The sequence below is a fragment of the Syngnathoides biaculeatus genome, chromosome 13, assembly GCF_019802595.1.
Source record: "Syngnathoides biaculeatus isolate LvHL_M chromosome 13, ASM1980259v1, whole genome shotgun sequence".
Lineage (NCBI taxonomy): Eukaryota > Metazoa > Chordata > Actinopteri > Syngnathiformes > Syngnathidae > Syngnathoides > Syngnathoides biaculeatus.
In genome coordinates this window covers 10,933,503-10,950,633 of record NC_084652.1, presented here as the reverse complement: position 1 = coordinate 10,950,633, position 17,131 = coordinate 10,933,503, and the positions used below count along the sequence as shown (strand labels likewise).

Here is a 17,131-nt window from a genome sequence, read left to right as displayed (position 1 = left end):
CAAGCGGGGCCATTTTCTCTGCCCTGAGTTTTTGCCGCTTTCCCCTTCAGGCTTAGCAAAGAGCTTCAGCAGAAAGATAAAATCATCGAGTCTCTGCACAACAAGCTGCAGCACCGTCCTGAGACGCCGTCCAGCTGCCAAGCCCTTTCCGAGACCACCGACCCGTCAGACCGGACCTCCTTGGTGTCGGATGAGTGTCAAACCAATGAAGACCTGGACCTGTGCTCCGATTTAGACGCCCGAGAGTATCCGGATGAGGAACAGCGGCTGCAATCCCGTCCGGACGGTAAGTGGTCGTGTTTTTCTTCTTTCTTTCTTTTCTTCTCTTTTCTGCCCTTCATCTTCCATTCCCGCCTTTTAGCCCACCCATCTATCACTCCTCTTCCTCGCGGACCCCTCCAGTCCTCCTTCAGCTGTCCCGGCACGCTTTACTCAGCTCCGTCCTTTAAAGGTACAGGATTGACGACTCGAGGCTTGAAAATTTCCCCCCTGTTTCTTTTCTCTTTTTTTTATGTTACTTCCTGTCATTCTCCGCCAGCCCCTGTCAGTACTCCCCTTTCCTCGTCCCTCCCTCCCCCTCGTGACACCGATGCCCGTGGTAAGGAGGTCACAAGTGACCCACACTTTAGAGCCTTGTCCGTGATGGCTGTTCGCCCAGAGCTGGATACGCTGTACAAACAGATGAATGAGCAGATAAGGGGTGAGGGGGGTGTCGGGAGTGTGTGTCATCTTCTTTTTGCGCACACATTCATCCATTCACAATGTGTGTGTGTGTTGTGTGTGTGTGTGTGTGTGTGTGTGTGTTTCCAGGGTTCCCGGATCTACACGGCAATCCTCTTTTCTCTCTCCCGCCCGGTGCCCCCAACCAGTGCGAGCGCTCCGCCTACAGCCAGCTTCCCCATCACACCTTTCAACAGTACCAGCTGGGCGGCATCCCCGAGGGTCACTCGTTCATGTCGGACTCAGGTCTGCCGGCAGGAGGGGGGGCCATCTGGGACGTGGACAACATGACTCAGCCTATGGGGAACTATTCTGGAGTCCCGAGACATCTCCTGGGAAGTAGCCAGACAGGTAGACTTAGCAACCGTAACAATCCGGCGTCCTTTATTCTTCATTCATTCTCATTCTATAACAGCAAAACAAAACCAAAACATGGTTCAAATGTAAAAAAAAAAAAAAAAAAAGGGGGGGGTATCAGTAGTTGATCAGTGGTCTTTCGTCTTTGCAAATACTCATCCTTTGTAAGAATCAAATTATTCTGAACTTGGAACGTCAGGGGTGGCAAAAATTGAATGTCCCAATATTTCGCCACATAGTATTAACAACAGTATTCCAATGCCCAAATCCAAAATAGACGTGAATGATCCACATCCACTTCGCCAACATTCGTGGAAAATGTTTTGTTTTCAGGGCCGAATGTAATCGAAGAGCACCTACGAGAGGTGCGGTGTCTCCGCCAGCGTCTGGAAGAGTCCATTAGGACCAACGAGAAGCTCCGACAGCAGCTGGAGGAGAAACTGGCGAACCCCGGGCGCGACGGAGGTACCGCAGAAGATTTTTGACGACACGGTCGAGGGTTGGTAGTTTTCATTGATGTGGTCCTGTCGTGTTGCACAGGAGCGCCAACAAACATCTACATTCAGGGGCTGGACACAGTCACACACCTGTCTAATGAAATCCGAGTCCTGACAGACGAGAACTTGAATCTGCAGTCCCGTCTGCAGGCCAGCACAGGTAGCCCACCTGGAAGCGTGCCATTATATTGTCGATGCTTAAACTTTTGCTGTGTTCGTTTGTCGTCGTTGTTGCGCAGACTCGTGCGAGGAGCTGATCGCAGCACGCGCTCGCCTCAAGCAGGCCGAGCTGGAGGCCGAGCAGCGGAAGGAGGAGTTGAGACGACTTCAGGCCCACAGCGAGGAGCAGGGACGGCAGATCCACGACCTGAGGCAGGAGAGGCAGGCCGGTCATGAGAAGATCAACAGGTGTGTAAAAAAGATGGAGGTTGGGGTTGGGTAGTCTGTCTTCTAAAGTTTTTCTTTTCTTGTCCTTACTATGTCACTTGCGTGTACTCAGAGTGCAGCATGAGGCGTCGCTACTCCAGCAGCAGCTGAGCGAGAGCAGGGAGCTCATCCACTCTCTGCAGACCGAACTGCATGTTTATGATCGAGTGTGCTCCAGCTTTAAGTCCACCAAAGGTCTTTCTCGTCACACTCTTCCAAAGAGCATGTTGAAATGTCAAGTGTGCCCTCATGTGTCAAAACGCCACCCTTGCGCCACCTCGTGGCAGCAATAAGAACCACACGTCAAAATATTTTCATGATTAAGTGGACTCTATATCTTTACAACCAGCATAATAATAATGGTAAAAAATATATTTTAACAAGTATTACTGTTAATTTAAAAGTTTAAATTAAATGTAATACAAATCTGACGATGATAACAATAATCATCATTTAAATCTGACCTTATACTGTCTTTTTCTTTTCCTTTCGACTTATACTGTGCACAACCAAATTTTATTCAAAACCAAACATCACATTCATAGTAATAATAATCATCAATCATCATCAATAAAATCATTTTTATTAATAATATTCATATATATAATAATTATTAGAATTATTATATATTAATAATAATTAATTGATGATCAATAATGATAAATTATGAATGGATTAATAATAATGACAAAATAATGACATCAAATTAATATGGTATGTAATCATATATGACTAATAATAATAACAATAATGTAATAAAAAGAATTGTATTGCACTTTTCAAGTGAATTTTCACCAAAATTGTCATTGGAATATTTTGCATCATGAATATTTTATTTATTAGCTTTCACCAATTAAAAACAATATGCATATTTTTTTTACTATTGTGACATTTTTTACTCATTATTTTAATGGATATTTACCCAGATAACGTTGACTCTGCATGCGTGCTGGATCGTAATAACATACTTATATAGTCGAAGTCAAAACCTGTAGACAGGAAATTCCAAATGAACAGAAACTGACGACGGACTGGCGAGAACTCCCGAGACTGCAACTGCGAACCTGGAAATTGCCATGTGGTTTTTAGGCTTCCTGTGCGAGAGCCCCGGCCTGCCCGTGGAGTTGGGCGAGCTCCTGACCGAGGTGAGGAGTCTGCGAGCCCAGCTGCAGACCAGCGTCCAGGAGAACAGCGCCCTCAAGCAGCTGGAGCTCCACAAGCAGCTGGAGCAGAAGCTCGGCGGCGGCTCCCCTCGCACGCCGTCCCTGTCGGCCTTCGGCGCCAGCCCGCAGAGAGAAAACTTCTACCGACGTCAGCTGCTGCATGGTAAGACAGCGTAAGCGGTAAGACAGAGTAAGCCTCCGCTGCTCGCTGGGGGTGGGGACTGAGCCTTGCCGTGACAGCAAATAACTCACATCAAAACAAGGAGCAGTTTGGCAAATATTAAACAATTCTCTCCCCCCCCCCCAAAAAAAAAATGTTGTTTAGCACCACTCCCAATTGAAGTTTACTGTGAACCAAAACATCAAAGAGATCCAGACGGTGTGCATTTAAAGCAACCGCACAAGTTTGTCTTCCACTAGCTTCAGCATAACATGCAAATCAAAATAGCATACTAACTATTTCTAACGAATACCACAGTGTTATTACCTTTTAACCAATGGCTATTTGAATACAAGCGGTGGAGCAGCACATGTATACAGAAAATATACTCCCTGCAAAAAACAACTCATTCTAATGCAGTTTTCTTTCATTCCTGTATTGTACTCCCATTGAGTCCAAGTTGCACACGCCAGAACACGTCACAAACAATTCATCATTATTTAATTTTTTACATTCTATTTCATTGGGGCATTACTATCTATATTTTATAAGGTTAATATTCCAAATCCTATTTTCACTATTTTTTTTTTGCTGGGGGTGGGGGGAATTCATACTTTTTCCATTCCTTTCAATAGAATACAGTAGAGTACAGTAAAATATAATGCAGTTTATTTCTTTACATTCTGTTACTGGTTTTATTTAAGTATACTAGTACAAAACACTAATATCATTTCAAACTCATCTTACATTACATTTTAAAATAAATTGCTTACTAATGATTTAATTAAAATCATTATTAGTCCACGCGTACTTGCACATGCGGCAAATAATCTCCGGAACTTCCACTAACCACCCAGGCTAAACTTAGCTCCTCTCCAATATTCAAAGCTCTTCGTCCCTCAGTCAAGATGTACTGTCTCACTCCAGAAATAATTTCTTTGACACCAATTCCTACTCTCGTATTATTGTGGCAATTTAGGGCATAATGTAAAGAAGCACAAGCCGGGGGGGGTTTTCACTGTGCACGTGGATGTGAGGCTTCGGCGTGAAGTGTGTCCAAGCCCGCTTTGTGTATCTGTGTGCTCCGCAGACCCGGCCCCGTCTCCGCCCGTCAGGGACATTGGTCTCTTTAATTGCGGATCTCCCTGTCCCCCCTACTCGGACCTGGATGACAGCCATAGCACGGCCAACGGTGTGACTTTAACCGCACTGCATGACTGTGGCTTGACTTGTACACAGTTTGGTTCGAATGTGCCCGTCGGCGCTGCGCTTTATTCACTACTCACATATACTCACCAACTGAGTTATGAAATAAATACCCTTCCATTTCCTCTCAACAACCGCAGACCCTCTCGACCCTCACTCCGAGCTGGAAGGTGACGCCCCCGACGGCTCCTTCGCCAACCGCTACGGCCGCCACGCGGTCGGTCACGTGGACGACTTCACCGCTCTGCAACAGCAAGTCCTGGAAGGTCGCGGCATCGTGCAGCGGGTGGAGGCGGCGCTGCACGCGTGCCTGACCCCGCCTTCACCGTTGGGGGGCACCCAGAAACAGAACAGTGAGATGGTGAGGACCCTGCTGCAACAAAAGTTTCGAAATGTGCACCGGGCAGGCAAAATAGCTGGAATCTGACTAGTTTCTCTGTGCAGTTCTTGGATCATGCCAGTGCTAAGAGTCTCCTCTCCAACACCAAAACCCTGAGGCAGATTTTGGAGGAAGCAGCGTCTCTTCTGAAGATGTTTTGGAGGGCGGCGCTGCCCAGCTCCGACATGTCCATGCCGAACCTGAAGAAGGTTTGCGCGAGCCGCGTGACGCAAACTCCCGAGTTTAAAAAAAAAAAAGCGCAATTCCAATATTGGTGCATTTCCACGCGGTTTCAACACAGGAGCAGTCCATGCAAGAGGAGATCTTGTCCCTGAAGCTCCGCATGTCCGAGCAGGAGGAGGTCCTGAAGGGGACCATTCAAAGACTGAGGAGCACCAGCCGCACCAAGGAGAGCATGGAGCATTTCATCGTCAACCAGCGTAAGTCTGCATTTTGCAGGAGGAGACCACCAAATATGGAACGAGTGGGTTTAAAAACAAGCCAATAGACAATGTATGACCATTTGGTAAACACACACAATAAACAAAAATGTACCGTCATTTACGGCCTATAAGCCGTGACTTTTTTGACACGCTTTCAACCCTGCGGTTTATGTCATGATGCGGCTAATTTGTCCATTTTTTCTAACGGCCGCAAGGAAAAAGTAGTGAGACCAAATATAAGTGACTTTTACCGGTCCGGCCCTGATAGCGCTGCGCTAGCGTGTTACTGCCGTGTCTCAGTGATTTTTACCAGTATGGTTTTTCTTTACTGATCCTTTTAGTGCTGCGGCGCTAGCATTAGCGTTAGCGCTAGCGTGCCCTCTTTCTTGGTAAATATCTCGTCTTTCAATGTGGGCACTTGCGGCTTTTACACAGGTGAGGCTTACGTATGTACCAAATGGTATTTCCTTTGCAAATGTGCTGGGTTAGGCTTATAATCAGGTCTGCTCTTTGGGCCGGGAATTACGGTAATTGTTGAAATAGTGAGGAATTACACTTGCTAGCAAAAGCTTAGCTTGATGTCACCCACTGCACTATGGGGGAAGTAGAACCATGTGGTGTCTCCCAGCCAATCAGAGAAGAATTGATACTTGCATATAATTGGGGATTATTATAACAGGAATATCCATACATTTTTCAAGTCATCACATATATTATTATTATTAATTATAATCATAAATATATTTATTTTAAAAAAATATGATTATATATTATAAAAAATGTAATTGTATGTATATATATATATATTAATAAAATTATTGTGGTCATAAAAAAATGTCAGAATTTTTATGCTAATTTCATGGGTGGAAAAAAACGTGTCATTGTAATACCCTGAGTACCCTAAATTGTGTTAATGGGATATTATTCCTTTTGCCCATGTCTGATTACTACGCAAAGTGTATTTTTTGTTAACAAAGAAGTAGAAATTTTTCAAAATGTCACTTTTTTTTTTGCAGTGTCAAGGACTCGGGATGTTTTGAAGAAAGCCAGGACAAACTTGGAGGTATTTTTATGTTTTTTTTTTTTGTAACGTCCATTGTTTAGTGTATGAGGTGTCCCCAGGTCAAAGGGTTATTTTTGTGCGGGGATGTCCTCTTTTCTTGTCATTATCTACGATCCCACCACTTTTTGTCTTGTTTCCATCCCTCCGTCTCACACGTCTGAACACCTCCAGAAGAACGAGCGGAGACTTTCCTCTCTAAGCTCCTCCTCTTCCTCCCCCTACGCCGGTAATTGTCTTGCCAGAATCGGTTGACGCTGCCCCAGATGCTGTTTTTTTTTTTTTTTTTATATATATTCATTTTCATGTAATGTGGGGCAGCTTTCACCTTGGTGTGCATTTTCGTTTGCAGTTAGCGCTTGACCATCTTTTCTCCAACGCCATTAAAAGCGCTAGAATTAAACGTTCAAAGAAATGCACACTCGTAGACACAAGCGCATGGACGATGGTGTGTGTTTTTGTGTGCGCGCATGTTGTTGTTGTTGTTGTTGTTGTTGTTGTTGTTGTTAAGGAGCACGGCACTCACCGCCTCATCTCCAGAGCACCACCTGCAGTCGCACAACTAACCCAAAACTGCAACTCGGAGTAATCTTATTTTGCCAGAGCCGCAGCGGGTGCAAACGATCCGGTGCTGTACTGGTCCGGTTTCACTCAAAATCTTCTCCTCTCGCTGCAGCTGAGAAACCAGGATTTGGTCCCCGAGCGCAGCCTGCTGATGTCCTTCGCCTGAGGACAGACGGGGTGGAACCGAGCCAATGCCCGGCAGCTCGGAAGCGCACCAGCCAATGCTTGCTTTAGACCGCCCAACAACCAGCCTCAACGCCACCACCTGTGACCTCAATATCAAAAATAATAACCCTCCTCTTTAACCTCCGACTTCGACCGGGCCGTGGCAAACTGCCTTCAGCCTTTTTACCCCCTAAAACTGCCGTTCATGTTCTTTGAGTGGAACCGTCAGCAGTGTGTGTGATAGAAGGCGTGTGAAATGTGTCCTCGGTGGTTTCAGTGACAAGCCGGACAGAGCGGCTCGAAGGCGCTCCGACGGGTGGTGTGGTGGTGCACGAAGGAGGCGCTCCGACGGGAGCGCCTCCTTCCGAAAGCCTGCGGAGGGAAAAAGGTGTTTTGTGCACGTTCAATTTGAGGTTTTTGAGAGGAACGCTGCACACGCGTACACTACATTTGAAAAGGTTGGGGTCACGTACAAATGTCAGTTCCGGTGTTCCACAGGGATCTGTTCTTGGCCTTCTTGTGTTTAGCATTTGAAGAGGTTGGGGTCACTTACAAATGTCAGTTCCGGTGTTCCACAGGGATCTGTTCTTGGCCTTCTTGTGTTTAGCATTTGAAGAGGTTGGGGTCACTTACAAATGTCAGTTCTGGTGTTCCACAGGGTTCTGTTCTTGACCTTCTTGTGTTTAGCATTTGAAAAGGTTGGGGTCACTTACAAATGTCAGTTCCGGTGTTCCACACGGTTCTATTCTTGGCCTCCTTCTGTTTAGCATTTATCGCCTTCTCCTTGGCAACATCTGAGCTAAATGTAGCATCTGTTTCAACTGCTACACAAATGACACCCAGCACTACCGCTCAACTAATTTTATCCATCAGCTTCTTTTCTGGTAAACGGTGCCTAGTGCTGCACTTCAGTTTTGGCATTTCCCCCTCCCCCACTATTTAATCATTTGAGCACCCTCATTTGCAGCAGCAGTTGTCCGGCGCAATTGCAACATCCAGTTAGCCAGCCAGCTATACTGTACCGACACCTTTCAAAAATGTATCTTCCCTTTAGGTGATCCAGCGGTGTGGCTGTTCTAGAGCGCCTCGTTGTCAACAATGAGTGCGAGGATATCACCCAGAGTAAGCCAGAATAGTTTTAAGCACTGAGTTTCATTTCAATAACCCCCAAAACAAAATCAGAAATGGCGGGACGGTGGCTCAGCTGGAAAGCGTTGGCCTCACAGTTCTGAGGTCCCGGGTTCAATCCCGGACTCGCCTGTGTGGAGTTTGCATGTTCTCCCCTTGCCTGCGTGGGTTTCGTCTGGGCACTCCGGTTTCCTCCCATATCCCAAAAACATGCAACATTAATTGAACACTCTAAATTGCCCCTAGGTGGGATTGTGAGTGCGACTGATTGTCTCGACGTGCCCTGCCATTGGCTGGCAACCAGTTCGGGTTGTACCCTGCCTTCTGCCCGTTGACAGCTGGGATAGGCTCCAGCACTGCCCGCGACCCTCGTGAGGATTAGCGGCAAAAGAAAATGGGTGGATGGATAATCATAAATGCAGTTTTTAATGGAGTCACCGATGGTGTAGTGGTACACATGCCTGCCTTTGATGCGGGCAGCTTGGGTTCAATTCCCGCTCAGTGGTGTTGTCGATATCTGCCCTGCGACTGACTGGCAACCAGTTCAGGGTGTAGTCCGCCTTTCGCGAGAAGCTAGCTGGGATGGGCTCCAGCTTTCCCGCAACCCTTGTGAGGATAAGCGGCTTGGACCATAACATGACAGTTTTTATTGTGGTTTAAAAAATTTCTAAGTGATCCCCAAAGTTTCGAACAGTTGTGTTTTCATTGTAAACGTGACATTTTGTGCTTGATCCCAAACTTTTTAACGGTAGTGTACATGTGCAGTGTGGGTTGTCAAGGAAAGTTCACTCAAAGCCCGAGAAAACAAAAGTTACAGCAAAAATTTGAAGGAATCTTTTTGCCGAGGCAACGCATCCAACTCCCTGACATTCACAACGTATCAGCAGACGTAACGTCGGCCCGGTGGCTGGTTCTGTAATATTTTGGGCGTATCGCCACTGGTAGACACCAGCAAATGGCTCCTTTCCGGTTCTTCACTTGGCGAAATTTGGCATTTCTGACAAGCATGTGTGCTAAATTGTGAAGTTGAAATGTTGAAAAAAAAAAAAAAAAAAGGAGGAGCTCATGTACGAGCATGTGCAATAATGCTTGAATGATCACACTGGAGTGTCACATGATCATGATTGTTTTTAAAAAAATTAAAAATCTCACACTATAGGACAAGAGATTGCCATTACTTGCCAAAGTTTGAACTTTAACTTGCCTTAACCATGTGAGTGAGTATTTAGCCTACCGTGAGGACTTTTTAGAACTACGTGGCGCCAGTTTGGTTTGTATCTAGTGGTGCAATGAATTTCTGTTTTGGACCAAAAAAAAAATATATATATATATATATATATATGAAAAACAGCAAAAAATGCGAGTTTCCTCCAAAAAGGCCTCCTGCCGTTCATTTTGTGTTTCTAGGATTTTACATTCTCATGGCTCACGGTCATGTTATAGATAATGCAAACTTTGGCAGGCGAACTGGTGGGATGGTCGTTGTGTACATTTTTTTTGTTTTTTTTTTGCTTTGTTTGATGCTTGTACATGTGCCACTTGTGCTGTAAATGACCAGTTTTCTATTATGTGTGTGTGGGTGGGTGGGGGAGGGGAGGGGGGGTACTTGAGTAATATATACATTTGCTTTGTGCAAAAGTTGAACATTTGGGGTAGCTGTGCAATATCTTTTCAGTTGATGTTAAACATCATTGTATTACAAGTTTGTTCTCGCCCTGTGTTATTACCGTGTTATTATTCAGCTTCCAGAGGCAGATGTTTTGCGTCACGATAAATCTCTTTGCCTTTATGATGCGCCTGAACGCAACGTTGTGCGCCGGTATGATTGCTCGGCTTCTTAAATCGAAAGCTTCTTTATTGGGCTCAAACTGGGGCACATCTCCCAAAATTGGTTTCGTTTGACCTCAAGTGACAACAAAAGACGACAATTTTTATTTTATTTTATTTTTGGAGTGTTTTCCCCAGCATAGCAGAACAAAAGCCTTATTATTGTTCAAGAAAGATCAAAGCAGCGTGAACACTATCTTGACTTGTGGATGTATTGTACAGTATATACATTAGTGTCGTTGCTTTTGAAGCGGTGCAGCTTTTTTGTTGTGGCTGGAAAGAAGCTTAGTTTTGCAGAGTACTGTCATAGAAAAAGCCGATGCGGGACTCGTCTCTGACGACGGTTAAGTGTGTTGTGTTGCCAAAAAGTATTTATTGAGAAAAAAAGATTTTTGGGAAGAACCAATAAAACATCCCCCCCCCCCCAAAAAAAAAGTTGCACAATTATTGTGTTATGACTGATCCATGATTTTATGTGTGTGTGTGTGTGTGTGTGTGTGCGCGTGTGTGTGTTTAGACCCAGATAAACATTTTGTATCATACATAGCAAGTTATATTTATTGTAATGTTATACAAATGTACTTTGGTTATAATTATTAAAAATAATTTCATTTTAAATTATTAAAAAAATGTTCATGCATATAATTGCCCGTTTTAAGTTGAAAAGGGTTAAGCTATTTTGAAATTTGCTGCCCTAAGAAATAAACACTGACTAGTTCAACTATTTTTCTAGCATCATGGTAAATTACTGTCAAATAACTTAATGTAGAATTTGTCAGATTATGAACAATAAAATAAAGTTGAAAACAATACCAAAAAAAAAGACCAAAAAATGTATTCAATACAGTGGTGCTTCTGTGGCTTACTGAGGGGTTTTGACCAGCTCTGTGTACACTTCGAAGTGCACACACCAGAAGGAGCAGCACAATATCCATAAAATTCATTTTTTTTACCTTCTGCAATTCCCGTTTGTTAATCCATCCATTTTCTTTCCCGCTTATCCTCACGAGGGTATGATATACAATATTACATTTTTTTTACTGCAATTAATATTTTTATTCCCAATGCAATACACCGTCACACAAGAAAAGGAAGTAATAAAGTTTTTTGTTTTTTTATTTTTATTTGTTCTTAAAGAAGTACAACATTGTGCAAATGGCTTTTTCAACTTGAACCTTCACGCATTTTGCAAACATTCGGAAAAATGGCTGTCAAATTCAAGTTTTGCCGTCTGATTTTGTATGCGGTCACTGAACACACGTGTAACAGTACAGCCCGTTTGAATAAATACAATAAATACACGTTAACGATCACTGCATAGGTGAAAGGCCAGGATGCAGGTCACCTCAGCACACGAAAGAGCAAGCGTGAAAACACAAACCAGAAGAACACGCCACCAACAGTGCATCCAAATGGCAAATGTTCAACTGTGAAACAACATCAGACTTTTCAATTGCACTTGAAGTTCCAGCACTACTAACTTATTACTTTCAATAATTCTTCATCCACTGAACGCGCACGCAATACATTTGATCTCCAGGTTCGGGCCCATGATTGTACTAGCAGGCTCTCAGTCCTCACTAGTACACCAACTGTGTCTTATTAGTAACGTTTTTCCCCTCTATGACATTTTTGCACGCTAGTAGGCAAAGGTGGTACTAGTTGACATCTGTGTGTTACTACTACTACTAGTGAAGCGCGAGATGTTAACTTCGTGTCACTGGCTGGCAGCACTAGTAGCTCACATTTCACAACTCATAAAAGGACAACTACTTGTTACTAGTTCGGCAAAACTGCACACTAATTGACATCTGCACACTACTAGTATTACTCATGAAGATGTTAACTAGTGGAATTGTATTGTGTCATCGAGAGTGCAAATAAATCAGTTGTCAACTAATAGGACGACATGTTACTAGTGAGGTAAAACAGGACTCTAGATGACATCTGTGTGATACTAACACTACCAGTGAAGCGCGAGATTTTAACAGAGATGTTAACTTGTAAAATTTCATGTCACCGGCAGCACTAGTAGCCCACAGTTCGCAACTAAAATCACAAGTACTTGTTACTAGTACGGCAAAGCTGTAAACTAACTGCACACTGCTAGTATTACTCGTGAAGATGTTAACTCGTGGAATTGTATTATGTCATTGATAGTGCTAATAAATCAGCTGTCAACTAACAGGACTACATGTTACTAGTGAGGTAAAACAGGACACTAGATGACATCTGTGTGGTACTAATACTACAAGTGAAGCATTAGATTGCAACTTGTAGATGTAGAATTTCATGGCACTGGTAGTACAACTAGCTTACAGCTGGCAAGTAGTAGGACAACTACTTGTTATGAATGAGGCGAAAGTGAACTAGTAGACATTTGAACACAATTAGCAATTGAAGTTATATATATTGACTAGTACAATATTACATCACTAGTAGTACTAGTAAAACACAACTCTCAATAGCAAGACATCTGCACAGTATTACTATTACTAGTAATAAAACTAGTAATAACTCTGTCACTAGTAGAACTACTAGCTCTAAATTCGCAAGTATGGCTTTACTAGGAACATATATTTGTCATACTAGTATCCCACAATTGTCTTACTAGTGAGGACAGCAAGTGTACTAGTACCTGGGCCTTAAAAGCCGGATATGAAGAATATTGAATAAATGCTCAAATGGCTCTCTAAATTCAGCAACTGTTAATGTGCCCTTTGAAGTGAAAAAATATTCAACGCATCAGCATGCAAATGGTCACAAAGTGCACATACACACACACACACACACACAGTGTTGTCGTCATCAAACAGCGGCTGCACTTTGCTACATTGTGTGTTGGTTAGCCCTCGTCCACGTAGACAAGAAGTGCGTGCGACCTTGTGACCTCCGAGGCCTTTCAGCCGTAAACGTGTCCCAAGTGCAAGATTTTTGTGCCAACCGTCACGGGGGGGGGGGGGGGGGCGACACGCTGCTCTCATCCCGAAGCACTAGTAGCGGCAGACGCGAGGCTTTATATGGGCTTGTAGAGCAGCGAGGTCACATATTTCTTCTTGTAGCGATGAGTGGCGCTCAGGACCATGACGCCGTCCTGCGTGGACGACACCGGAGCAACGAGTCAAGTTTTTTTGTTTTTTTTTTTTACAGCTACGAGATGTCGCACGTCAAAGCGCAGGCTGACCTTTATCGAGAGCGCGTAGAGATGGTTCAGCATAACGTGGTTGGGTTCCGGCAGCAGGGCGGGGTCACACTGCCAAGATGGAGGCACGCGTCGTCACGGAGCACGCAAAAACTAGCGCTGACGTACGCAAAGTAAACGCTGGGCACTTACCGAAATATTGGTGTCCTTGTTGAGGATGACCTGAAGCAGGTGAGGGGGGAGGATGGGTGGCGCTTTGAAGTGCCCCTCGGGTTTGAACACGTATTGGCTCTGCCCGTACGGGCCCGGAGGCGAGCTGGACAGATCTGCGAGCGTGCGACAATGGTGTTAGCGTCCAAATGCGCTCAAATTAAACCCTTACATGTCTGGTCACATATCACAAATATTATGTACACTAATCAATAATAATTAATTAACATCAATATTTACCGCTGTATGTGTTGCGTGTTTTTTTTAGAATGACTTTTTCACTGCAGCGGGGAAAGATAAGAACAAGCAACTTTCATATATTTAGCAAATAAGCTAACAGTTAGCCTAGCTGCTTCTATTTCTTCTTCTACTATAGTGGTGCCGTGACTTGCACGTTTTAAAAACTTTTATTTTTTTTACTTATTTTATTTGCCACATTCATTTAAGAATTTGATAGCATTCGTTTATTAATCTTAAACTCTTTTGTTTCTTTCCTGAGGTTGCTCCAGAACTTCCACCATTAAATAAGACACTCGTTTTGGTGCCTCTTGGCACGCTGCTGCCAACCACAGGTCGGTCTTGGTACTGCAACAGAAATCCGGTTTTGTTGGAGGAAGCTCATGACTGTCAGCGAATATGGCTTGTGTGGGGTCATACATATTTTGAAAATACTTTAAGATTCTAGAAATGAATATATGTGTATGTCCTGCTTTTATCTGATTAAATCAAATACCGTAATTCCCGGCCTCCAAAGCGCACCTGGTTACTCGCCTCACCGAGTACATTTGCAACGGAAATACCATTTGGTACATACACTCGCTGCAGCTGTGGAAAAGCCGCAAGTGTCCACACTGAAACACGACATATTTACAAAGAACGACCGTACACAGACGCTAGCGTTAACGCTAACAGTGCCGGTAAAAGTCAGTTCCTCGCCACATATATTCCACCGGTCTCATTCTTACCTTTTCAGATCGAGTGCCCCCTCGCGGCCGTTAAAACAAAATGCACAAATTAGCCGCATGAACCAAAGCGTGTGGAAAAAAGTCGCGCTTGTAGGCCAGAAATGACGGTGACTAAAACAGACCCGATGAGTCGGAGCACTCCAGAGAGTCGACCTGCAGGGCATCAAACACCTCAAAGTCGGACTTCTTGACCTGGATCAGGTTGTTGATGGTGCCGAGCTGGCTGGTCACCACTGGCTGTAAAATGGAGACCGGGGGCAAACGTTTCACATATTTATAGAGATTGGTCAAATTACATTTGGTGGAGGACAGAAAAAAAAAAAGATGTAGCTAGTATTGCATTTCTTCTCGTAATATGTATTATTTAAATTCATCATGATGTATTATACTTCCCAGGTCCTTTTTTTGAAGCATTTTAGCTCAGTGGCAGCATCTCGCAAAAAGAAATTCAAAGTAAATGTACAATTTCTGGGTTGCAAGTCACGAAGTCCGACATGCCTCCGAGGGATCGTGCAGCCACTGGCCGTCCACAAAAAACTTGTACTGGTGCTCGCCTTCGGGCAGGTCCAGGATCGCTACAAAGTCGTTGTGACTTTGGGAAGAGAAGAAGTGAAGTGGTATTAATCGTGGAACGGTGGTCCCGCATGTGAGAGTATTCCAGTCGGTAATGCTAATGCTAGCACCGTGCTAACGCGAGTGCTGTGGTAAAGTTAGCACTAATGCTAACAGGGCCGGTTAAAATAAAAAATTACCGGTAAATATCAGAGACACGCCAGTAACACAGCAGCAACACCCCAGCACGCCGCTAACGCGAGCACAGCGCTAACGGGGCCGGTAAAAGTCACTTCCTCGGCACATATATTCCACCGGTCTCATACTCCACCGGTCTCATTCTTAGCTATTCCGGTGGAGTGCCCCCTTGTGTCTGATAAGTGTCGTAAAACCCCCGCTTTCCCTCACTATGCGGGGGGCGTGCGGGGTTATGTCGCCTCAAGATTGAAAGTCCAGTCGTTCCTTTGACAACGACCCATGAAAAAAGTTTGTCCTGATCCAAAACTGAAGCCTTTGAGCGTTGGCCAATACCAACGTCGATCCGATCCGGTTCCAGCAATGACCATACATTATTTACTAGTATGAAATTTTCAGAAAAGCTTTAATAAAGTGATAAAAAAAAGAGCAGCTTTGTACCTTTTATTGAGCGGTATCTTGGTGCTCCAGTTATTAAAAGAGCCAGCTATGTAGACTTCCTTCCCTCCTCCGGACCACCGGATAACAGTCGGTCGAGCCTGAGGAACAGTTTTCACCAGGTCGTCTAAATCAGGTGGGAATTCTTTCTCTCCCGACACCTGGAAGTATATATGTCAAATAATGCTAAATACTCTTATTTGTACTGTGCGGGCGCATTCTTGCGGTACCTTGGACTCCAACCCGCGTGTGCTGAAGATGTTGGGGTCGTCCGTGCTGTCCGCCATCTTGCCGCTGGGCTCGAGGTCCTTGTGACCCGCGCCGCTGTCTGAGCGGTGGGCTTTGGCCCCGTGGCGGTCCGCCGACACCCTCTCGCTTGTGTTACCCATCACGCCGCGATATTTACACCGCTAGGAGAACGGCAATGACAGAGAGTAACTTTAAAAATAAATAGCAAGAACACAGATGCGGCTCAGGCTATTCGTGATTTCAGCTAACGACCCTGGCTAAACTTAGCTTCTCTTTGACATTCAAAAATCTTAGAGATGTGTGACTTTAACATACGTTCTTGACACTAAAAACTTATTCTCTATTGGCTTGAGCTTTCACGCCAACTTCTACTATGTTGGGACGCTACGCAAAAGGCAGAAAAATACACAGACAACCGCAAACAGGTGAGTTTTTCTGCAAACAGGTCTTTGGCGGTAACCCTACCATCTGGTGGCTACTTCAAGCAGGACATGTCCAGAAGCTTTTTGTGACATTTTTGTTTGGTAGTGTGCAGTGATTCCTCCCCCCGTGTAATATGAGTCAAGGTGTGGAAACGCTGGCCCAAGTCATGAATGACAAGCGATATAAACACGGCGGAGTTGACCACTTCGTTTATTTTTAGCTTGCTCCTCGCACTCGAGCGGCGGTTAGCCAGAAGCGCACACGGGCTGGTGTCACCCCGAGCAGGCCGCTTTGTGGTGCTTTGTGCTCGTTTGCGGTGTCGTGTTGAGTGCGCGACAGCACGAGAAAAGCTCGACTTGCTCGACATTTCGTTACACAAGAGGTGGCAAACTCACCACAAGCCGCTGGCGTTTGATTGTTTATCAACGTGCTGTCTTCTATCCAGGACACTCCTCCTCCTTCGCCTCTCCTTCATAGACGTATATCACATAAACAACGCCTTGAGCGAATTGAGCAGTTGCTGCTCGTCCGCCATATTGGACGTGGCAGCCCTGACAGTAAACTCATGAAAGCAAACGACTGCATCATTAAATGTCATCCATCCATTTTCTTAGCCGCTTATCCTCACGCGGGTCGCGGGGAGTGCTGGAGCCTATCCCAGCTATCAACGGGCAGCAGGCGGGGTACACCCTGAACTGGTTGCCAGCCAATCGCAGGGCACATTGAGACAAACAGCCACAGTCACAATCAGACCGGGGGGCAATTTAGAGTGTTCAATTAATGTTGCAATGTTTTTGGGATGTGGGAGGAAACCCACGCAGGCACGGGGAATACATGCAAACTCCACATAGGCGGGGCCGGA

General features: G+C 44.8%; 2 protein-coding genes across 7 annotated transcripts in view; one reads left to right on the top strand and one right to left on the bottom strand.

The window, feature by feature from the left end:
• Positions 1 to 9,842, top strand: part of LOC133510454 (myomegalin-like) — a 48,344-nt gene extending 38,502 nt beyond the window's left edge. For 2 of the 4 annotated variants that reach the window (XM_061838353.1, XM_061838355.1), the window contains exons 34-46: positions 51 to 286; positions 811 to 1,071; positions 1,411 to 1,542; positions 1,618 to 1,734; positions 1,814 to 1,982; positions 2,074 to 2,195; positions 3,090 to 3,326; positions 4,414 to 4,515; positions 4,670 to 4,890; positions 4,974 to 5,117; positions 5,210 to 5,348; positions 6,368 to 6,414; positions 7,088 to 9,842. In XM_061838353.1, the coding sequence (XP_061694337.1) occupies positions 51 to 286; positions 811 to 1,071; positions 1,411 to 1,542; positions 1,618 to 1,734; positions 1,814 to 1,982; positions 2,074 to 2,195; positions 3,090 to 3,326; positions 4,414 to 4,515; positions 4,670 to 4,890; positions 4,974 to 5,117; positions 5,210 to 5,348; positions 6,368 to 6,414; positions 7,088 to 7,141 (1,981 nt within the window). In that variant the 3' untranslated portion in view covers positions 7,142 to 9,842. The remainder of the gene's footprint in view (positions 1 to 50; positions 287 to 810; positions 1,072 to 1,410; positions 1,543 to 1,617; positions 1,735 to 1,813; positions 1,983 to 2,073; positions 2,196 to 3,089; positions 3,327 to 4,413; positions 4,516 to 4,669; positions 4,891 to 4,973; positions 5,118 to 5,209; positions 5,349 to 6,367; positions 6,415 to 7,087) is intronic. The other 2 variants (XM_061838352.1, XM_061838351.1) reach the window with 1 other exon arrangement.
• A 1,398-nt stretch (positions 9,843 to 11,240) lies between these two features.
• prkab2 (protein kinase, AMP-activated, beta 2 non-catalytic subunit) lies at positions 11,241 to 16,874 on the bottom strand. 3 transcript variants are annotated; one of them, XM_061840075.1, is made up of 8 exons: positions 16,665 to 16,874; positions 15,828 to 16,007; positions 15,601 to 15,758; positions 14,907 to 15,004; positions 14,535 to 14,645; positions 13,430 to 13,563; positions 13,280 to 13,348; positions 11,241 to 13,189 (listed from the first exon to the last, which is right to left on the bottom strand). In XM_061840075.1, the coding sequence occupies exons 2-8, from the start codon at positions 15,984 to 15,986 to the stop codon at positions 13,112 to 13,114; spliced, it is 807 nt and encodes a 268-aa protein (XP_061696059.1). In that variant the 5' UTR covers positions 15,987 to 16,007; positions 16,665 to 16,874; the 3' UTR covers positions 11,241 to 13,111. The 3 variants fall into 3 exon arrangements, with proteins under 3 accessions (XP_061696059.1, XP_061696060.1, XP_061696058.1); XM_061840076.1 differs by lacking the exon at positions 16,665 to 16,874 and adding an exon at positions 16,312 to 16,605 and having other exon boundaries at positions 15,601 to 15,698; XM_061840074.1 differs by lacking the exon at positions 16,665 to 16,874 and adding an exon at positions 16,312 to 16,597.
• Positions 16,875 to 17,131: the final 257 nt, after the last annotated feature.

What these genes read in the sequence shown, in the direction of transcription:
- prkab2 (XM_061840074.1), bottom strand. An exon ending in CACGCGGGTTGGAGTCCAAG is followed by an intron (nt 15,759 to 15,827) that starts GTACCGCAAGAA and finishes ATATACTTCCAG; the next exon opens with GTGTCGGGAGAGAAAGAATT. An exon ending in GGAGTGCTCCGACTCATCGG is followed by an intron (nt 13,564 to 14,534) that starts GTCTGTTTTAGT and finishes GCACGCTCGCAG; the next exon opens with ATCTGTCCAGCTCGCCTCCG.